Source organism: Populus euphratica, unplaced genomic scaffold (assembly GCF_000495115.2).
Source record: "Populus euphratica unplaced genomic scaffold, PopEup_1.0 scaffold13.1, whole genome shotgun sequence".
NCBI lineage: Eukaryota > Viridiplantae > Streptophyta > Magnoliopsida > Malpighiales > Salicaceae > Populus > Populus euphratica.
This window is the reverse complement of record NW_011499872.1, coordinates 1,884,203-1,908,498: the sequence shown is the minus strand read 5'-3', so window position 1 is coordinate 1,908,498 and position 24,296 is coordinate 1,884,203. Positions and strand designations below refer to the sequence as shown.

The following is a 24,296-nucleotide window of genomic DNA, read 5'->3' as shown; positions in this document are numbered from 1 at the left end:
TTTTATTTACGATTTCTATGCCTTATTGTTGAATAATCATGCCCTTATAAGTTTGTAACAAAGGATACAATACAACAAACCTGTTATCTTTCGCTTCTTTTTGTGTCAGCAATTGTATTCACCCAACCTAGTTTATGGAAGAGGAGGAAGATTTGGAAGGCAGGTAGGCATTCCAGGTTGGATCTGTGATGCATGGGACCTCAACCTTCTGTTCTTCCAAGTGACATTTCCCTAGGGATTATAAACTCAAGCAACGATGTTCAATAATTTCCAAGCCAAATTATATTGAAGGAAAAAGATATGTTCAAAAGACCGACTGTATTTGCAGTAAGGGGGTTTCATTCCGTCAATTACCCAAAAGGAGGAAAACAATTCAAAAGACCTGTCACTGTCCTGCATGTTTGTTAAGTAGTCATGGATTTTTTGAGTAAAAACAAAAAAACGGAAGGAAGAAGAACAGGGAGGGTTCCTTTTTAAGCTTGGTCTGGACCAGCGGGGAGAGCATCATAACCATCATGCTGCTTAGGATTCCCTCTTTCAACAGGAATGCACTTTAGGACAACGGCAACGGGCATGCTAACAGCTCCAACTAGAACGCAGAATAGCCACATTTGCCAGCTCAAGGGCACTGTGCTTGCAAGAGTTCCCAGGAACTCGACTATGATTACTTGGAATACGATTGTTATAACCATAACACCTATGAATATGCAGCTGCTGAACATGCCCCGAAAGACGTTTATCTTCTCTATATCACGACTGTTTATTTCATTAAACACCTGAGAGTGAAACAAAAGTGAATCAATATTGAGTTCGACAATAAATTTAAGGATTCCTCATATATCACACAAGTTTGGTCCAACCAAGATCCTATGCACTAGGATTTTTTTTTTTTTTCCTAACATAATGGACTTGGAGATAAATGCATGAATGCCTTCAAAGAAAATTAAATATAAGAAATATCAGGGGCTACTGTAATATGAAATCATTGACAGACTGACTGCTTAGGAAATAGAAACATTGGCTTCCAGGAACAGAAATGTAAATATACTCAGCATAACATGGTTTCGCTCTCTAACCCCTGGAAAAGAAAAAAAAAGAGAGTTTGGTTCACTCTTAAAATAAGCAGCTAGTTTACAGTGGTTTATTGATCATTTTACAGTCAAATAATAAATATGTTGAAAAAAAATTGAGCAGGTATAAAATGAAAGTAATTCCAATATGGAGAAAGAAGAATGCACAACGAAACTAGAAGGCTGAATCCAGTAACTACATACCTGGCAAAACACGAAAGTGTTGAATATCACAGTATTGAGCATAGTGGTAGCATCTGTGCCACCTATTCCTAAAAGACGCTTCCCATCAAATTGGAGAACTGCAAGGATGACCAGCTGATAGATACTCTGACCAAATATATTCCTCCACATGGTCTTTGTAATGAAGCTTGCACCCCTCCCTATAGGTGCCCTTTTCATCAGCCCATCATTTGGAGGTTCTGTAGCAAGCGCCAATGCCCCAAGTGTGTCCATAATCATGTTAACCCAAAGCAACTGCACAGCAGTCAGGGGAGCAGATCCTGAAAATTGAAGAAAAAGAGGAAAACAACGTAATATTTAGCAGTCATAATGATGTTTCAAAGATGAAAAGGCTTTAAAGTCACCAACCACCGCACCTGTGATGCATGCAGAGGCAAAATTAATTACGAGAGCGACAACGTTAACTGTTAGCTGGAATTGCACAAACTTTTGAATGTTTATGTAGACTGCACGTCCCCATTTAGCAACATTTAAAATGGTCCTAAAATTGTCATCCATTATGATGACATCAGCACTTTCTTTTGCAACCTGCACGTCATGAAAACATGAAGCGACTGTGTTTAGCAGAATATCAAATGGCATCGGTGCAATTCCAGTTTCAGGGAATGAATGAGAAATGAAAGTCTAATTGTTTGAAAACATCTGACAAACATCTTGACAAACATCTCTTATCATGTTTCAACTGCAGATGTCAAAATTAAAGCAGACAAATCTTTTCTCTTAAAAAAATGATGTCAAGATTGCTAACTAGAAGCAATAATGGCTTCAATCCGTTCAGATTACAAAAGAGAAGAGTTCAATGTCAAGGAACTAAATTTCTTGAAGAGTAAAGAAGAAAAGGAAGAAAAAGGTAGACACTTGAGACAACTTTACTTAAGTTTGAAAATGAGGCTGGTAAAGTACTCTTTAAGCTGCATGGTTACAAGGAAAACAGATACGCTTAAAGAAAAACAATTATGTTTACACTGTTTCAGACTAATTAAAGGTGATTGGAACTAGTAACCTAGACTAGAATCAACAAATTTGCTTTTACACCATTTTCAGTTTTGCCAGAGGTAGAGAAGAACTTAACCTCCAACACAGCTCCATGAAACTATGGGGTAACGAAAACATAAAAGAAGACAGGTTAGATGAAAGAGCTGAGTGTTTAGTTGGTTAAATGAGATCTTCTGGTGAAGGCAGATTGAGGGATGAACCTCAATTATGGTTTTCAACAAACGTCCCAAAACAAGTAGAAGTTTTGAATTGAAATTTATTTCACAAATCAGTCCTCCCAGAAGCTAATCATGTTTCTTTTTCTATGACAGAATAAGGACAGCAAACACCAAGCTATAATAGGAAGGAAAAATGAAAATAAAAAAATCTCATCTTTATACTGTTCCATTCCATATGAAAACTATGTGATATTTTTTCTTGGGTTTAAAATCTAAGACTCGTGTTTCAAGAAAAAATAGGATGATACATGTCAGATATACAATGTGCTGCAAAACACAATTGAAAAAGGCAACATTGAAGTTTATTATATAAGCAAAGAATAATGGTAAAGACACCAGAACTTTCACTAACTGATGTGGAAGCCTGTGAGTAAGTAATTGATGTGGAGGCTTATGAGCAAGCATTGTTATTGCTTGTAAGCAAATACGCAAACAGAAGGAAAATATTGTGTGAATAAGAAAAGTGTGATTGGATTAAAAAACAAAACCAGAAAGGGGGAAGCAGAAGCGGACAATAATAATTATGGCATGAATGAAAATAACTAATAGGAAGTGAAAATAGCAAAAGAAGAAGAATACATTTCTAAACTCGTCAGAATCAGTTATATGACAAATAAAATTACAGGAAGACAGACCTCTGTTCCTGCTATGCCCATAGAAAGTCCAATGTCAGCCTCATGCAATGCGGGAGCATCATTGGTCCCATCACCAGTTACTGCTACCACCTCTTTGAACATATTCCTCAAATTGGTTACCAAGGTGTGCTTATCCAAAGGCAAAGACCGAGCCATTACCTGTTTCCCAGAAAAGCAACGAACACAGTTATGCATTGTAGAATGGATGTGCCAAAGGTGTTAAATTTTACAACGCAGTCAATTCCAAAACCTGAATTTTGGGAATGTTTTCCCTCATCTGCTGAGGATTCATGATACGAAAATCAGGTCCTTCTATGGCCACACCACCCTCAGTAAGTATTCCGCATTCCTTGGCTATAGCTTTGGCTGTATTTATATTATCACCGGTTACCATACGAACAGTTATGCCTGCTGCAAGACAAGTCTGAACAGCATCCTTGACACCAGGACGCACTGGATCCTTGATTCCAACAACTGTTACCAACGTGTAGCCAAAATCAGGGATGCTGCCGCCTTCATAAGCAGGGTCATCTAGATCTTTAAAAGCCAAGCATAGAGTTCTCAGAGCTTCAGAGGCAAAGCCATTTATAACATCTGATATGCTCAATATCTGTTCTTCAGAAAGAGGAACTGATTTCCCGCTGTCATCAAGGAACTTGTCACACATTTTTAATACGATTTCCGAAGCACCTTTGCAGAAAGCTCGTAGCTCCCCACTAGGAAGTGCCACTAGCACGGACATCTTTTTCCTCACAGAATTGAAAGGCTCAACCTTCATTATCTGAAAATCTTTGCGTTGTGCATCAAAGTCACCGCCCAAAAGCAAGCCAAATTCAAACAGAGCTTTCTCTGTCGGTGTTCCTAAAATCTTGTTCTGTCCATTTTCATCTTTACTTGTTTCACAAGCAGTATTTTGAAATATAACCTGAAACAGGAGGCTTAATACACCTTCAGATATTCCCATCTCTAAAATGCCTTCACTGTGTCTGCTTTTAATAACTTCAGTTTTTCCACATATCCATATCTTATCAACTACCATGCAATTTGTGGTTAACGTCCCTGTCTTGTCTGTGCAAATGCAAGTAGCAGAACCCATTGTCTCACAAGCAGAGAGATGCCTGACAAGTGCCTTCTCATTCATTAGTTTCTTCATTGCAAAGGCAAGACTCAAAGTCACTGCCAATGGTAATCCTTCAGGAACAGCAACTACGATTATTGTTACTGCAATAGCAAAGTAGTTAAGAAGTGTCATCGCATCACTTGAAGACCAATCTGTGAACTCATTATGAAGCGCCTTTTCCACCAGAAACCTCACAGTTAACACCAAAAATGTAAGCACAGCAAAAGCCAAACCGATCTTTCCAATAACAGTAGCAACCCCATTCAACTTTACCTGAAGTGGGGTCTCATCTTCTCCACCCTCACTAAGAGTTTCCATCAGCTTTCCCCATTCAGTCCTCATACCAACTGCAGTCACTATCATCTTTCCTGACCCATCCTGCACTTTAGTTCCTGAAAGAAGTAAAGGTTTATTTTCATATACATTCACTGGTTCACTCTCCCCTGATAAGCTTGACTCATCAATCACCAAGCTGTATCCTGATATGTAAATCCCATCAGCTGGAACTATGTCTCCGATAGATAATTGGACCACATCTCCAACAAGCAAGTCATAAATGGAGATCTCTTGTTTTCGTCCATCTCTTGTCACCTGAATAGAAATCTTTTTCTTTTCCCTATCCAGGTCCCTAAATTGTAAGGATTGGTTGTAATCACTTGCAGCAGTAACCATGACTACCAAGAATACACTAAGTATGATTCCCAATCCATCATACATGCCCTTAGGCCACCCTTCAGTAGCAATTCCTACACCTATAGAAACCAAAGCACATATCATAAGGATAATCAATGTCAAGTCTTGCATTGCTTCCCACACAAACATTAAAAAGCTTCGAGGAGGTTTCTCTATGTAACGGTTGCAGCCATAAATCTTTTGTCTGGTAGATACATCACTAGTGCGAACACCTTCTTCGAATGAGACAGAGACTTTCTCTGCAATCCCATCAACTCCACCATTTTTTTTCAAACCCTTCATGCCATGCTCACGAACAATAGATGCAAGTTCATCTGGATCAATTCCAAAACCTGCTTCTTTAACCTCATCTGAAATCTTGTGTTCAGATTGACCAGAAGCATTTTCAGCTGCAGCTCCAGCTGTCAAACAAACACGAAGAGAGAAAAGGGTAAATATTTGATGTAACCAATTTAAGACTCAAATTTAGTCTACATGGAGGTCGTAGCTCCAAGCAATATACCATCAAGGAACTGCAGAGCTGCTCTTTTGACATAAAGAGCAATTCGTATCTTTTCCTGATTGAGAGAGATTAAAAAAAGTTAGTGATGATCAGCCATTTACAGCTGTAAAAGATAGGGAACTTCACAAATTAAGTGCTACCTCAAACCATCTTAGCAATGCTCAATGCAGCAAGCTTTATTTCATGGTTATGATACATGCAATATTTCAAATGAACCCAAAATCCATCTTCAAAATGGGTAATGAACTCCCTTCAAATGAAAGACATGTTGATGTTCTCACCATTTGTGATATAAAGAAGTTCATAAAGTTGACGAGTCTTCATGGAGATAATATTATGTTTGTAAGCTACAATGGTGGTCATTAGATGCTAACTAGATGAAACGATCATGGTTGAAATTAATCCACTCAACTAACTAGTAATTCACATCAACACACTCAACTAACTGGCCAGTAAGCAAGATTTCACACAAGATTATTGAGAAATGCTGGGGAAGGTTTAGAAATAATTAAGTGGATTTAAGCAGGAGTTACAAATTCCTACAATGACACTTATTTACAATTGCCAAAACTCCTGCCATGTCATTCGTATCTACATGCTAGAAACTTAGCTAGAATCAAACATGTATCCGACTAATTATCCAATGATTCTGAAAGGGTAAAAAGAGTAAAGAGCACATTTCATTGACATTGTTGATGGGTTCAATAGAGTATGTGTAAGTATAATTTAATGGAAAAGGGATGAAGCTATGCATTAAACTAGGATTGCATAACAATCTCATTTAAACCTACCAATTTTATTTTATTTTTTAAAAAAGGGAACAATTGACTCTGACATCTCTTTAGATCGTTACATGTTTTACTATTATTTTAGTTTATGACTGCACCCTTGGATGCGTTTTAATAAAATATTATCTACACATTAGGAATAAAAGGATGCTTCTTGTTTTACTGCTACAGGTTAACTCCTTTAAATAAAGACCAGATAAAACGGAGATCATGCGGTGTTTTATTTTGGAGGCAAGATGGTCACTGGACATTTTATGCGCGCCTTCGTTAAGATAAAAGAATGACCATTTTATGAGGGTCTCTCTCTGTCCATTTTCAGAAGGGTTTCACTAAAAGAAGAGTGTGCTTACAATCGACAGACAACCATTTGATCTACCTTCAGAATTTTAAAGAGCTATTTCATCGTTGATGATGTAAACTAATTACAAGCTATAAATTAAAAACAGTTATGTGACCTACGACTCCACCACGAGTCAAATATTTTTATTTTTTATAAAAAATTATATTTATAGGTTTTTACAAAGCGTTTCTGTAATTTAAAAAATTTAAGTTGAAATATTTTTTTTTATAAATACATATAATTAAATAAATTAAGAATTATATATGCTGACTAATAAATAAAAAATCAATAATAATATCTAAAAATAAAACTTTAAAAAATAAAAGATAAATGTAGATCAAAACATTTAATCTCGAAAGACTAGATATTTACTTGGTTATGTTTACTAAATTTATTTATTAAAATAGATCAAAACATTTAATCTCGAAAGACTAGATATTTGCTTGGTTATGTTTACTAAATTTGTTTATTAAAATAATTTGTTATTCAAGCAAACAATAATGAAAATAGACACAACTTAAATTAATTGACTAAAATAAAAGGGCAAAAAAATCATCATAGTGCTACATATATTAGAAATATTATCTAAAAAAAAAACTTTATTTTCAAAAATAAAATTTATTCATACAAAAGATTAAAAAAAAAAATAGTCAGGCCTCTATTTTTTTTACTGCAACTAGGCTGGGTGAAATGTAGTTCGCCTCAAATTTTTTTGGAAAAAAAAGACAATGCACCGTCTAATTTGCTCAAATTATAGCCACTATGGTGACTGAAAAATCAGGGCTTTAGTTTTTTTGGCCAAAAAACCTATTTTTCAATCTATTTTTGTCATAGAACACCTATAAAATACTTTAAGAACCATAATAAACTTATCTATAACCTCAAAAAACCATCTCAAAAACAAAAATCAACTTGAAACTAAAAATCTACTCAAGAACAATTCTGTTTTTCACGAACTTTAAAGGTAAAAAAACACCTAACATGAACTCTCTTCATCAAATATCATTTGACATAAATTTTATCTGTTTTGGTTGCCTAAATTGGTATCAACCGCATGTTTCTCTCACTACTACCGAACTCTTGCGACCTCTTACTTCTCTCTCTTAAATAAGAACTAAAAAATAATAAAAATAAATTTTATATCAAAATTAAATTTGAAAAATATTGAGGTGTCAAAATTATATAATTCACGTTATTTATTAAGTTCGAGGACCAAATGCATTTTTTTCGAAATTTATAGCACATCACCTATGTTTGTTTGACGTCTTTTTCATTTCAGTCCCTCTTCCTTTAATCCCATAATTTCATGGGAAATCAAAATACATTGGTCTTCAATTACAGCTAAATCATCAAAAAAATAATAATTTGATGACCAAATTAAAAAAATATATTATTTCACACAGTCCATTCAAAGTAATGTCTGACAGGATAAAGAGTGTCCGCCTACCTGGTGAAAAACCCAGATCTTTTAGATTTATACTAAATAAAGTGATAAAGATTAATAACAGAACACAATGGTGATAATAGTTTATCAAAATTCCTGCAAGCCGTGTCTATACCGCGTTCACAGTATTCTATCACAATATATGGGATGGTGATAATATTTTATCAAAATTCTTGCAAGCCGTGTCTATACCGCGTTCACAGTATTCTATCACAGTATAATATAATAGATACTAGATGTAATATCCAGTTAGTGAGCTCAGGACGCAACAATCTTAACTGCTAAAATCAGTTTAAAACTGTTGAAGACTAGCATTGAATTATTAAAAAGACAACAGATCCGAGGCGACGAATGGCAAACAATTTTAAATGAAGACAACATCAAGGGGGCCAAACACTATGAGAGGATTAGATTGAGAAACACATTTTTTTACTTCTTTAAAAAGCGATTCAAATAAGCCATCGTCATCATGAAAACTTTTATATGAAAATAGGTGCCTTTCTGGGTTAGATCACATTTATGGAGACAAGGCTGCAGAGGAAAGGTCGCGGAAACTTCGTGCCTTGCCATTACTTGAATAAAAAAAGTCAACAATTAATGTCTTTGAAGGGACCACCAAGCGAAAGGATAAAACAGAAAAAGTATTTATGAAAAGAAAAACTGGCACTCCGTGTATCCACCTCGAAATCTCAAGCAATACACGTCGTCATGTCAAGGACACATAACAGTCAACGTCAAAGCAACTCATTGGCCAAAAAATTCCAGCCTGTACAAGTGGGACCCACTTGCAGTACATTAACGAATATTAAAAGAGCAACGGTTTGTTTGCATTAACAAAATCTTAGCACTAAACCCTAAGCTCCCTGTATGGTTCCCGAGAAATTAAAATCAGCTACACTTCCTTTCCCTCTGGAAAAGGATAGTTAAAAAAAAAACGTAAAAAGTTGTAGCTTTTAATAGCTGGAATTCCTTACTGAAAAAGAATTCAAAGTAATTGAATTTTGTTTCACCCAATATTCCCTTTGGTTACCTAGAAAAACAGGAGAAATAACAAAGCACGCATCTCGCATTTCTCAGTCCTTTCAAACAATCTACAGATTTTTAGATCTTAAATCTAAAGAACGGCAAATTGTTACCAGTATATTAAAAAAAGATAGAGAGAGAAAGACCTGGATGCTGCGTATTTTGCGTTCGGCTGCGGCTCGCTTAGCCAGATCGGCGACCATACGGAAACGCCGGCGAGGATTTTTGACAATAGTAACAGCTCGTCTCCATTTCCTTAACGCATCTTCCGATGTATTCTTGGACTCCACTTCAAAATCCTTCAATAACTTGTCCATTTCTTTCTCCAATTAATTGCCGAACAGCAGCACCGGCGCTATACTACGGGTGCTGCGCGACTGGTGGTGAAAGAAACGCGTTTACCCAACAACGAAATGACAAGTGAGAAGAATTGATATGGTATATTTATATGGATGGATCTAATAACAAATACGATATAATCTGGCGATGATAGCGCAAACAGAGAGAGAGTTTGTGGAGACGACGTTCTGGATGCAAGTGGGTAGTTTTGTAGTGGAAGTCGCAACAGGCAACTCATTATACGAATATATGGTCTCCTTTGTCGTTCGAAAGAGTTTTCTGTAAAAGTTTTTTATTTTTTCAAATTAATTTTTCATATATTTTTAAATAATAATATTAAAAATAAATTTTATTTTTAAAATTAATTATTATCATAATATTAACAGGCTCTGTACTAGATCATGGCTCCCATTGCACGCTGCATGTGAAGTTAATTTTTTCTTGAATATAAAAAATTATTTAGATATTGATAATGTTTTTCTATAATAAAAATAAATAAATTATGTAGGGGTTGATCTAATGTAACAATTAACTTTATATGTTAAAAAACAATCTGAAGAACTCATAAAAATATAATTTGATTTAAAAAAATAGTCAAGTATTAAAGAATAAGATCAACTGGGTTAATATGGATTAACATGTAGAATTCATCGATCTATTTTAAGAGATTATGATAAAATTATATAAAATAAATTATAAAAATAATTCACAATTAATCTAATGTTGAAGCCTTGAAGTATAGAAATGAAAGAAAAAATCAATTAATAAATAACTTAAAAAATCTATCCGAGTTAACTTGTCAAATTAGTGATTCGGGTCATAAAACTGAGATAAATTCATATAAAAAATCAAAATAAATAACAAGGTTTAATTTTCAATTAGCTCAATATTAAAAAAATAAAATTAAAAATATATAAAAATAACTTAAATCAATTTATCAAATTTATTACCCAAGTCATGAGATTGAAATAACCTTATAGCATTAAAAAAAAAGACTATTCTCGTATCATGAAGCATAGATAATCAAGTCAACTTGAGCTAACCTATTAAGCATTATTATCATATCATTAGGCTAGAATAATCTAATAAAAAACAAATAAAATAAATCATAAAGTTTATTTTTTAACTAACTTAATGTTAAATAATAAAATTAAAAAAGAATTTAAATGAAGCAGATTAACCTATAAAAATAAAATAAACTAAAAACATCATTTCATTTCCAATAAATAGTACAATCCAAGGAGTGGAGCGGTAAGACCAGTCCTCTTTCAGTTTTTTTTTTTTAAAAAAACAATTTAAGTTATCTACCAGGGAAAGATTATCTACCAGGGAGGGAGGGAGAGATGGTCCAAGGTCAAATGAGAATACGCGCTAGCTGACTTACGACGGGGAATCGGAGGGGAAGAATAAAAAGAAGATGAGAATTCAAATCAATACTGCTCTCATACAAGGAGAAGGGGGGTGGTACGGATAGGAGCAAACTAGCATCGAACTGCGACCCCATTTTAGCCGTCGTTTTCGCGACGTGGAGAGGTAGCATAAAGACATCAGGATAGATAATGTGATGTTATTTCCATGAAACTTGATGAATTGGACCGTCAAGATCTGTCCACGCATGGAATAAAGCTGCTACAAAACTAAAATGCATCATAGACTTCCTGTGACCATAGATTTATTTAACTATTTATTACAATAATGGGTGGCATCTATGAACTTAGCTAAAAGCAAATTGTCTTCATTTGATTAAGAGATGTTTTGGTATATTCATATGGGCTATTCATTATTATTGATTTGTGTGAGAGTATTTTTATCTATATAGTAGTTTTATTAATAATAAAATAACAAAAATACTATCAAGAGTAAAAAAAATCAATAATTTTGAATATATTTATAAAATTATTTTCAATATCTTACCTGCAGTTAAAGTATAAATATACCATTGGATTTAAAAAATTTAATATATTAAGATAGGGGGTATTGAAGTCTTTTGGTTCATTTTTTTTTTCCTGATTAAATGTTGGTTTGCATTAGATAGTGTTGTAATTTACCATCAAAATAATATTTTTAATTATAAAAAGTTGTTAGTGCATGCACAATGATAGATGTTGTGATTTTTAAACGGCGCGTGCAATGTCTCCTAGTAGTCAAAATAAGATTTCACCGTACAGTAACCATCTAGGTGGTGGTCAAGTGGTAAAGCTCTGGGACTAAGGGGTTTGCTCCCTCTGTGGTCTCAGATTCGAATCCTTGGTTGCTCATATGATGGCCACTGGAGGCTTACATGGTCGTTAACTTCAGGGCCCGTGGGATTAGTCGTGGTGCGCGCAAGCTGGCCCGGACACCCACGTTAATCTAAAAAAAAAGATTTCACCGTATAGTATGATCTCCTGCAATCTTCTCTTCCATCGTATGTGGCGCATGCAATTCAAATATTTTCAATTTATTACTGGTGATTTTTTTTTCTTTATTTCTCTCTCCTACCCCAATAAATCATAATTGTCAAATCTAACCTAAGAGTTGACCCGATCAAGGAGCCGAGTCATAGGTTACAGTCAACTCGAATCAACATGAAAAAAATCTAAAAAAATATTTGAAATTTTAATATCTCATATAGAAAAAACAATAAAAAATTTAGATGAATATATGTTATATATGTTGTAAATAATAAAGTTTAAACTATTATTTCATTTTATCCCACATTTAGTATATATATCAAAGGACTTTAAATCTCACATTGAAAAAATATAACTTTTTTCCATGAACATAGATTATATTTACTAAATGACTTCAAATTTCACTTTGAAAAAATAAAATATTATTCTAGTATTTATATAGTGAACTTTGAAAAGAGTTACTAACTAACTAAATATATATATATAAGGGATTTTTGGCCAGGAGAAAAAACATATTTTTTTTAAAAAAATTCTACCCGAATTTACCAAGTCACGAGTTGACCGGGTTTCTCCTGTTTTTCTCTTACCGATCTTTCACTTCATTAGAACCTGTTTAGTCACCAGATCTTAAGTTGAACTGCTGGACCGATCAGGATTTAATAACAATGCAATAAATACATTATAGTATTTATTAGTATTTCATATTAAGTTCTTTTTTTATATATATTTTTGTCATTGTACCTTTTGTTAAAGTTTTATGTATTTTCTATTTAACCATTGATTTCTAATTTGTATCTATAGTTATTTTTTATTCAATCATTCTGCTTTTAATTTTTGTCCATTTGCCCTTTAAAAAAAGTTTTATGAATTTTAATTTTATCCTTCAAATCAATCAAGTTTATAATTTTGGTTTTTTCAATGATAATAATAGTAATTTTATTTTGGTCCCTTTTCTTTTAATCTCTTGTTGTTTTCATTGCTTTTTTTGTTAAGATTTTTATAATTTTCAATTATGTCATTTAAATTAGGTTCATAGTTTTTATTTTTTTAATAATAATAGTAATAGTAATAGTAATGTTAGCTGTGAAAATAGTAATGATAATACTAATATTAATAACGACAATTGAAATAAAAATATTAATGATAATAATAATAATAATAATAATAATAATGATGATGATGATAGTTATAGTTATAGTAGGAGCAATATTAGTAGTTGTAGTAGTAATATTAATAATAATGATGATAAAAAATTTAATTATTATAATAACAATAACAATATTTTAAAAAATAGTGATGATAATAATGATGATATTATTAATGATAGTATTACTACTACCACCACTAATAATAATAATAGATATAGTAACCCTGAACGGTATAGCTCAACCGACTAAATTCTAAGTTTACTTCATAAAAATCACCAGTTCAAGTTCCACAAATCTCATAATTACTAATTCAAGTTTCATAAATTTCAGGCCATTGAAAGTTTATATAATTATTAATTTCAGAATTTATAGAATTAGTCGATATGTATTTAACCTGACCCGAATACTCATATTAATAAAAAAAATAAAAATAGGTATAATAATAATAATAATAATAATAAAATGATGATTGTGTTATTTATAATAGTAATTATAGTAATGTAACTACTACTAAAATACCATAGCCACACATTTATTATAATAAAAAATTTATATATTATTTTAATTGTATTTCAATATTTAAATATTACTTTTTGTAAATAGAATATCCGAACCGCCAATATAGACTGGAAGGGATTCGTACGACAAGTGAGCAAAATATCTTCTCAAGGTTAGGAAATAATCCAAGTTACACGAAGTAGTCGTTGCCGTGTAAAAATATTTGTTTTTGGTTTTTGGGTTTTGCCAGTTTATAAAAAACATAAACTTTCTACTTCAACTCAGCCAACCGGTTTAGAGGCTGTTTGGTATTGTATTTATATTTTAATTTAGAGGTTGTTTGGTGCATTTTAAAAATATATTTGGAATGAAAAAAATTTAAATTAAATTTTTTAGTGGTTTTTAACTAATTTTGATATGATAATATTAAAAATAAAAAATATTTTAATATATTTTTAAATAAAAAATTTTAAAAACCAATTAATGTTTCAATTATCATGTTGGTCATGTTAACATTGAGCCTAATTTATGGAGCTATAATTTTTTCTTAGTTAAACTATAAACTCCAAAGCATCTCACATAAACAATAAATAGATTTTAATTTTAATTTTATTTTTATCAATCACCAATAACATGGGATTATTAAGATAATTAAAGATAAATTGCTTGAAATATTACTCTTTGTACTAGGATGTTAATTCATATATAAAAAGATTTAAAATAAATAGTTGAAAATTGTTTTCCATATAGAATATTCAAGTAGAAGAAGGTCTCGAACTTTTTTTTTAAAATAAAAAACAAAATTAGATATTTCATCAACTACTATTCCATGCTAAATCAATAATTTACACGTGATGATATTATAATGCATAATATTTTTTTAAGTATTTTTTAATTAAAATAATATTTTATATTTTTTTACATCAAAGTTATAAAATATCTAAAAAAACATCAATTTCATATTTTTTTTAAATATAAAATAATTTGAAAAATATTCTAAAAAATAATAAACTGTAACGTGAAAAAGACTGTGAATTTGAAGTCGCACCGAAGTCTTCTTCATAAAATCTGAAAATTTTATTTGCCCCTTGCTACGAGGCAAACGTTGTTCAATCACTCTTCTCTCTCTTTTTTTTATTATATATATATATATATATATTATTTATGGCACAATTATTTTCACAAGAAATATCTGTGATATTGACTTGAAAGAGCACCACATCTCTTTGTTACCTAGAAATTTTGTGTTGCTGACTCAATTTTCTTCCGCTTATTTGGAGGGGAAAGCTTCATTTGGACTTCGCAGAAAGCAGACCCGAAGATTACGACAGAAAACCGCTTGACATGGCCAATGCCGTGTGGCAAGGTACGGCAGGACAGATTCGGTTGAATAAATTAAAAAAAGGGGACGGGAAAAGTGAAGAAAGACTTTTTATTTTATTTTTTATTTTTTATGCAAGAGTAAAATAGAAACTCCGAAATGTACAGGATAAGAGTATATCCGGTATTGTTATGGTTATTGTGATTGTAATTTAAAAAAAATTATTTTATAAAAGATATTTTTAATTAAGGTTAGTTTGAAAAAATAGATTTTTGATTAAAATTTTGATTGAAATTAAGATTAAAGAAAAAATAATTTTAATATATTTGGTTAAGAATGCTTTTGAAATTAAGGTTATAAAATAATTTTAAAAAATATATATTAATATTGATGGTTTTTAATTTAAATATTGTGAATTTAACTATTATTATTATATCATGAAATAAATCATATTTTATGTAAAAAAATTATTTTAACAAAAAACTATTTACAATTTCATTATGTACAAAATTCATCCGACAAAACTACAAAATTAGGTAAAATATTATCAAGAATAAAATTAAGATTACAATACAAATAAATTTAATTTACTTTAAATTAATTTAAAAAAAATAAAAAATTATTGTTTATGTTTACGTGAACAATACAAGTGAAATTATTTAACTATATTGATTTTTTTAAAAAACTGTCTAATGAACAGAATATTATTGAAAAAAAATCTATTTAATGAATAATGAAGGCATGTTTTACTGTTCTACTGACAGTAGAGTATATATCAGGATTTTAATTATGCAGAAAGCAACTCCTAGTTATTTTTTTTTTTTTTATGTTTCAAATATAGTAAAATATAAAATGTGTAAACAATAACAAACACTTATTAATAATGAAAACACAAGAAACGTGGACACAACCACGTTGCCAAACGATTTCTAAATATTACATGAAAGATTGAAAAGCTATTTGCTTCGCAGAAGTTTCTTCTTTTTTCTATTGTTTTCGCAGGGAAAAAGAAGATCACGACGGCGAACAGAACAGAAATGCAAAGAGTTTCGTGGCTTGTCTTGTAATGCCAGAAAAAGCCGACCCTCTTAAAAAGGTCAACCCGGGACCAGCCACTCGCCCTGAGCTGGGTTTACAAAAACTGCAACCAAACTTAACCCTATTGCATGCTTCACCGTGTTTTGCCACGGTTAGATTATTTTTTCCCCTTAATAAAAGGACTGTATATATAGTTTTTATTTTTTAATCTGTTTTCGTAGTTAAAAAGATTTTAAAGTGGAAATAAAAAAAGTTTATGGATATAATCAGATAAACCGAGCATTATTGTATGTGTTAATAAATAAAAAAATAAATAATAAACGATAACTAAAATAAAATAAAAATTGAGATACACACACATAAAAATTGAGATACACACACACATATATGTATATATTAAGATATTTAATCTTACAAGATAATATATTTATTCATTTGTATTTGCTATATTTTTTATTAAAATAATTTTTTTTAACCAAACAATAATAAAACTAGACAAATATTAATTAATTGAATAAAATAAAAGATAAAAAATACAATGTAGGTCTACACATATTTAAAATATTATCTGTAAATTTTTTTTTCTCCTCTCCAAAACAAAGTTCATCAATAAAAAAGATCAAAAAAATTATAGATGAATAAAAAAAATATTTTTAAAATTTATGCATAAACAAAAAATAATTATTATTTAAAAAAGACTTCCTAAAGAGAGAGAGAGAGAGATGAGATATTAATCTAAATATAAATAAAATAAAAATTTGAATTTTTTTAAAAAGCATTAATTGAAAAAAAAAAAAAAAAAAAAGATAGATGCTGCTAGGCTTGACAAGTTAGACCAACCTGTTTAACCCATTTATCAAGGGCCCGCACCTTTTTGTTTTTGCTAAAAAAATCAGACGACACGTTATTTGACGTTGCCCAGATTCTAGTAGCTATGGTGGCTCGAGAATTAGGCTTCAATCTTTTCTTTTTTTTAATCTATAAACTTTTTTTCAATCCATTTTCAATCTAAAACAACAAAAAAAAACACTTTAAAAATCATGATAAATCTATTTATAGCCTTAAAAAACTAAAAAAACCACAAAAAATTGAAATTGTGAAAAATTGCTAAATTATAATTTGAGTAAAGTAAATAAAATAAAAAATAGATTAAATAAAAGGATTTTAAGTATTGTAATTGGATACAATAGAATAAAATATAAGATGTTATGATGTAAATTAAGAAAAAAAAAAGAATTGAAAGACAAAAATAAAAATGACAATAAATAAAGGCCAATGTGTAAATAGTAAATGTTAGACTATAAATGCTTCATTTTTTTTTTCTTATTTGGCCGTGAGTTGGAAACAAAGAGAGGGAGAAAAATTGTGTGATTTTTCTACTTAAATTCTCATTAATTTCACTAATTACAACGAGTAATTAGAGTGATTAACTTAATTAAACTATAATATCCCATATTGATGGGTGAGGAGTTGGTTGCTTGCTTATTGGTAGTGCTGATTGCCTATATGTTGTACGCATTTTGGAGCATGTAGACTGTCAGAAACAAAACTGTAAGAGGGACCTGGGTGGAAGCCTTGAAAATTGATGGACTGGGAGGGCCAAAGCGGACAATATATAACATGTTGGGCTAGGCTATTATATTTGGTATCAGAGCTGACCTCATTGGCTGTCTGATAGTGCCGACGGGGTCGTCAAGCTCCTTAAAGGGAGTGGATTGTAATATCACACATCGACGAGTGAGGAATTGGTTGCTTGCTTATTTGTAGTGTTGGTTGCCAACATATTGTATCTATTTTGGGGTTTGTGGGCTACCAGAAACAAAACCATAAGGGGAATTTGGGTGGAAGCCCTGAAAATGGATGGACTGGGAGGTCCAAAGCGGACAATATACAATATATTGGGCTAGTATGTTGGGCTAGACTATTACATAAACATCAAGAGGAGGTGATTTTAAAGTGGTGAATACATTGGAGGAAGGGTTTCAAGTTAGGGTTTGAAGAGGAAGGAGAAGAAAACTAGATTTTTCTTCCATTCTTTCCTTAAATCCTTATCAAAGTGAGGTAAATAACATGTTTCAAATGATTAATTTATCTAATTTTAGGTTTGATGAAGGATTATACAAAATTATAATTACGTGAAGTTGTGGTTTTATGTTATAATTTATGGGAATAATACAAATTATTTTTGAACCATGTTAGAAAGCATGAATTATGATTGAATAAGTGTTTAATTTTAAATAAAAAACTAAAATTATTTTTCCCCATTTTAATTGAATATTTGGCAAAAAGAGGAATAATTCAAGGGATTTGAGGTTTTAATATAATGTTTTGAAAAATATAGGAAGATAAAGTTTTATACATATTATTATATGAATGAAGTAAGAATTTTTCAAAGAGAAAAGAAAAATCTTCACTTCTTTCCCTAGGTTATTTTTAGCTAAATGGAGAAGAAAAATTAGAGAATGGAGTTCTAATAATATTATTGAGAAATCTTACCAAATTAAAAACAATTGATGTTGATAGGTTAAATTGAATAGGGACTTTTATGAAAAAAAAATAAGTAAATGATTCAAAAAGAAGGGTTTTATCCTCCTCAAATTAAAAGTCAATTAAGCTTAATCAAAGGGTGTTGGATTTAATAAAAAAATATATAATGGGTATTAGAATTTTACCGGTTCAAATTAATGAACAGTAACAAAGTAAATTTTATTGATACATAGGAGGCCACATGATCTAATCAGCAACAAGGGATCTCTTCATGCGCACAGACGCCATGTAGGTATTTGACACCTTGGATTAATTAATTAGTTTATATTTTTTTATTGTAGAAGAAATTTTCATAAATTGTATAATGCCCTGGTAAATAGAGCAAGCCTTGAAAAATTATTTCCTAATTGCTAGAATTAATGTCTAGTTGAATGGCCATGTTAAGAAAATTAACTTACGAATTAATGAGGTAATTACTCGATGTAAAACATATTAATTATAAAACTTTATTTTGAATTTAAATAGGCGGGTTTGTGAAAGACACTGTTGATATTTTTATCTTAGTGGATTTATCTCTATGTCCAGAAAAGAATCTATGAAACTAGAAATTTCAAAAAGAATTTATTCAGTAATAAGAAAATCACTTTAATGTATATGAATAGTTAATCCTTAATCAATTATTTATTAAAATGTGCAATTTTAATCTTGTTTAATGCGATTATGTTTTGAGGTGCATCGCACCCTCGATCTGGAAAGTAAATGCTTGAATAAATAAATTTGTTATGTGATTAATATAATTGAAAAAACTAATATTTTGTTGTAATATACTTTCATATCTGAGAATTATAATGTTAACTTATTATTTTATATATGATGTAATTTATAATGTTATTATTATTAAGTTGAATTATTGTTGGTTATACATATATTTTGAGCACAAATCCCTTAAAAAAGAAGAAGAGAAAGAGACAATGCATGTTATGAATTTATTAGCTTTTAACATAGTGTTATATAAAAAATAGAATTGAGATATTGAAATATGCTTGAGTTTTGAAAGTCACGAGTATTATGATTAATGTTACAGATTGAGGAATTATTGAGTGATAACTCGGTATCTAAAAAACACAAAGGAAATTTTGCCAAAATTTTAAGAAAATACATAGATAAAAAATAAAATAAAATTGGTAACCATGAATATATGTTATATAATTTAAGTTTACAAGTTGGAGACTGCTGTAGAAATCAACTCGAAACCAAAAATCAAACCAAGCTCAAATATGTTTTTTTCAAGGCATAAAAACACCTAATATGAACTTTTTTTATCAAATGGAATTATTTGACACAAATATCAACTATTCTGGTGATTTAAATTAATGTCGATAATATTTTTTTTTTTACCATTAAAATTCGATGACCTTTTTCTCTCTTCTCTACCTAGAAACTGAAAAATATCAAAAATAAGCTTTCGTACCAAAACAGAACTATGAAAATCTTGAGGTATCTAAATTGTATAATTTATGTTATTTTTGAAATTCGGGGACTAAAGTGTATTTATTGCTCAAACTTTTGGCAAGCCACCATGCATTTTTCATTCCATTCCCTCTTTGTTCAACTCTATGTTTTCCTAAAATATCACAATTAATTGGACTTCAATTAGGACTAAATAAAAAAAAATTGAGGAACAAAATGAATGTTTGACAAATACACAGTGCACCACAATTTCATCCACAGTTATTTGTGCGTGCATGAACAATAATTGCCTCTGCAGTAAAAAATCCCGCGCATTTAGTCCAAAATTAACTCTTGAACATCTCAGTAGATTAACATAATTAACCTAATTTGACTTTTTTATTGGCAAAACAAAATCATTTTAAGTTTTCTTTTTAAATAAAAATAAAATAACTTTATTCAATTGACTTGAATCAACCTACACGTTAGCCTATACAAACCCATGATACAGGTCTTTAACCAAGTCCTAGGCTCAGCTTAATTACCATGGATATACATCAACCCAAGAAAAAAAGATTCACAAGCTGATTTCTATGGTGATAAAGGTGGAACCACGGTTTTGGAAGCTGATGTGTTATAAAAGGTGCAACAGTAATCCTTGGTTCAAATACGTTTCAACGTTTCCGATGCAAGAAAATATTGCCGTTCTGTCAAAACAATTAAAATCCCTATGGAATGAATGGTGGAAGAGCATTGACATTCATACCATTCAAAACCAGAATAAAAACTTGTGGTGCTATATTTTGAAATAGAAAAATATTTCCTTTTGTTTTTTATTAAAATTATTTTTAAAATTATCATATCAAAACAATCCAAAATATAAAAAAAAATATTATTTTATAGCAAAACAAAAAAAATTAAATTTTTTGAAAACATGAATTAGCCCAATGCTCTCTAAGAAAAACACCGCATGTTGCATCGCTTGTTGCATCTATAAGCTCTGAGTTTGAAACCATCACAATTGCTCAATGAGGTAAACTTCACTGGAAGTTGTTTGATCAGTTCTCCGATGAACTTTGAGCAGAAAACTGGACTCATTTACCACAACAAAGCTGTTATTGTTAATAAGCGAAGTCACTCGAATTTTCCCAGCACCAGAGATTCAAGCTTTTGTAACCAATTCACATATTGACCGAGCTCCTTCTTGTGTAGGTGTAAGAGGAGGAAGTTAGTTAGGTTTTCACCAATACCCTTGGCTATCAAGTATCCCTTGAGTGCATCTTGTAAATCAGTGTCCAAATCACTGCAGATATATGAAGATAAGAATTAAGTGAGACGAACATGTCCTCAAGCATAAAAGAAGATATCTCAAGTAACCAGTGGAATCGGGTTTCATTATTACTGGAAATGATATTGCAATAAAGGCATCATAGACAAATTCCAAGAACAGATTAATTTTAGTTCCAAAGTTACACTTAGTTGATTTGGAATTTGAAGTGCAGTTAGAATCCGCATTCAACAACATTGAAATGCACAAGAATTATATAAATCCATGTATGCATCAAAACCAAAACATCACTCAATATAATCCTGGTTTTTACTCAGACTACCATAAGCTACAGTACAGTCTCTAAATGGATGTCATTACCTAGAAAAACTGCTACAAAGGATGACCCCCCGGATGTTATATTGAATCCTTCTTTTTGTCCAGGATCTAAAATAAAAAAGACTTAGCTTGCCTGCCAGATACAATTTTTCCATTCAAGACTTGAAAAACATGTTACACTTTTGGTTTCTAGCTTCTGCAGATAACAGCAAAAAATAAATACCAAATCACGATACACATTTGGAATAAATGCCTCAACACACCAACTCTCAAGATCACTAGGTAAAGTCAAAGCACACTATCTAGTGAAAAGAAAATGGATAAAGCTAAAGATGAAAAGGAATGACCCTTGAGGTTAATCCTTGACCCTTTTTGGCATAATGCACAGATTTCCCCCATTGATCTACTGAATACTGGATATTCAATCCAACATAAACTGCTTCGAGGCATCCAATCAGGTTAAGGGAAAAGGTGGGACTAAGGTATCTCTTAGGTTAAGTTTTCGCAATTAAGAATGCAACCTAACATGCTAGAAAGTGCAAAGGAATAATGGGAAGACATGGACCAAACCACGAGATGTGATTGCTGAGAAAGAAAGAATAACGAATAGCAGGATATCATAGAAGGCAGCCATTTCAAAAAGACTTGCCTTAAACTAGACAAATTATAACTTGGGATTCACCTTCAAGGTTTGCATAAAGCTAAAAATCCCTTTCAACTTTTAGATAAAGAAAACAGAATATATCCTTTGCAAAGAGCTATAAATTCCTTTCAACTTTTAGACAAAGAAAACAGAATATATCCTTGAAAATCATCATAATCAGAACGCGATGCTAGCCTTGCTCCCAAGGGAAACTCATCTAGATTCACATAGATGTATAAAAATCTGTTTCAGAGATCTCATCTTAAACCAAAATCCAACCACTATTTTCCCCAGTAAGGCCCATTTGAATTTAGAAACTGATTTCCCCAACGCAAAACATTTTTTCTCTGAAAATATGAACGTTCATATATCCAGCAATGTTCTTGTCATTCATGCCATCTACTTCAATCAATGATCATATCTCAGACAATTATTCAAAAAATGGGAATGACAGGAATGCAAATATTACACACATACAACCAGCTTGGGAATTTTATCTACAATCTGCAAACTAACAAAAATACATAATATGGCTTGAAAAGTTTACCTGAATGAAGGACCTCTGTAAGCTGACGGCTTGGGACAGGTTGTTGTCGAGTGGAGATAATGTGCACTATAAATGTGAAACTGTGACCCACCTCTACCTTTCTCAGAAACCCCACAATCAAACTGTAAAACAGAGTTCAACCCAGGCTTCTTCACACACACCTTCATCAAAACTTCCCGTGGAAATATTCCTCCTTCTGCAAACATCTCCTGCCCCAACAAAGCCGAAACAGCAATCTCGTCACCCGACTCACATTTTCTCCGCAAAACCACATCTTGCGACTCCAATGAATCCCAGTCCACCTTAAAATCTCCCAAACTACCACTTTGATTGCCCTGAATCCATGTTAAAAACATATAAAATTAAAAAAACACAATTTCTTCAAGCTTGTAAAACAAACTCAGACCTCTTCTAATTAACAAAGCAGAAAAGTACATGTTTTTAGCAGTTGCTTTTCCACACAAATATACACTAACTAGCTCTGTGGTACCTTAACGCTAAACATATTATCAATACTCACAGAAGACTGAAAAGATTCCAACTTTACTTCAACTTTTAACACAAGCTCACATCTTTTTAATTCCACAACTGTCCTAACCACCAAACAAGTAATGGGTCATCACCCACGTTCTGCCACATGAGCATACCCTAACTAGCTTCGTTTTACTTTCTAACACTAAAACCCATCATCACATTTGCTTTCTTTTCATTTCTTAATAAATTCCAAACATCAAATGGTAAATCAAACACCAAGAAAATAAAGGGTTTGTTTATTAAGTGGAAACTAAAACCATTATCCAATACCCGGATGGAAAGACTAGCACAAAATTATGGGATTTTAAGAGAGAGACCTGGAAGGGAGTAGTTGAGAGTTCGTGTTTGATTTCGGACTGCAGGATTTTGACCAAGCCCAGATTCTCAAGTGCTTTGCGACCCTTCCGCAAGATTGGGGTCACCCGAGGCATTTCTTACAAGATTTTTAGCAGAAATTGCTACAGAAACTTGGTGTGCAGGATTATAAGTGTAGATTATTGCAGATGATGAGCCCAGGCTTACCTCTCGAGTCTTGCCAATAGAACGGCACCTGCTGAGATGGACTGTAAATGGGCATTTGAGTTTTAAGTTTTGTCTACTAGCAAGGTGGGCTTTTGACTATCATAAAAGATTCAATCTCGGAAATTAGATATCGTACAGTATTTTATAAAATTTTAATTATTTTTATATAAAATTAATTATTTTTTATATTGTTAAATTATTTTAATATGCTAATATTAAAAATATTTTTTTAAATATAAATAAATATTATTTTAATAAATTAAAAAAACATTTTAAAAAACAACTATAATATCAAATCTTAGTGTAATTAATTAATCATCTTAATGTATCATGAGTGTTTACACATTATTTTAACCTTCCTTTTACTGCCTTTTTTTTTTTTTATAGTGTCTTTTAAGAAAAAAAACAAAAGGCACCGATATTCTGACCATTGAACGTGTTTTTTTTTTTTTTTCTTGGGATTTTTTCATTGATTGATATAAGGTATCCTTCCTCGTTTAGGCATTCCATAAACTACATATCAATCCAAACCTATCATACATGGTAATAAATAATGACTTCTTAACTGCTGTCATGGTAGATTGAATTATTTATTTTTGTATTTTAAAAATATTTTTTTAAAAATTAAAATTTTTAGTAATTTTAAATTAATATATTCTTAATATTTTCAAATTATTTTGATGCATGGATATCAAAAAT

General features: G+C 31.2%; 2 protein-coding genes across 3 annotated transcripts; both read right to left on the bottom strand.

Annotated features, from left to right (window-relative positions):
* Positions 1-272: 272 nt before the first annotated feature.
* On the bottom strand, positions 273-9,647 carry LOC105127658 (putative calcium-transporting ATPase 11, plasma membrane-type). The gene is made up of 7 exons (XM_011029035.1): positions 9,219-9,647; positions 5,478-5,532; positions 3,413-5,376; positions 3,163-3,321; positions 1,670-1,841; positions 1,275-1,573; positions 273-776 (listed from the first exon to the last, which is right to left on the bottom strand). Exons 1-7 carry the CDS (start codon positions 9,387-9,389, stop codon positions 474-476), a joined length of 3,123 nt encoding a protein of 1,040 aa, XP_011027337.1. The 5' UTR covers positions 9,390-9,647; the 3' UTR covers positions 273-473.
* An 11,075-nt stretch (positions 9,648-20,722) lies between these two features.
* Positions 20,723-23,672, bottom strand: LOC105127656 (uncharacterized). 2 transcript variants are annotated; one of them, XM_011029032.1, is made up of 4 exons: positions 23,393-23,672; positions 22,542-22,876; positions 21,394-21,459; positions 20,723-21,048 (listed from the first exon to the last, which is right to left on the bottom strand). In XM_011029032.1, the coding sequence occupies exons 1-4, from the start codon at positions 23,504-23,506 to the stop codon at positions 20,880-20,882; spliced, it is 684 nt and encodes a 227-aa protein (XP_011027334.1). In that variant the 5' UTR covers positions 23,507-23,672; the 3' UTR covers positions 20,723-20,879. The 2 variants fall into 2 exon arrangements, with proteins under 2 accessions (XP_011027334.1, XP_011027335.1); XM_011029033.1 differs by lacking the exon at positions 21,394-21,459 and having other exon boundaries at positions 23,393-23,669.
* Between the last annotated feature and the right edge of the window lie 624 nt (positions 23,673-24,296).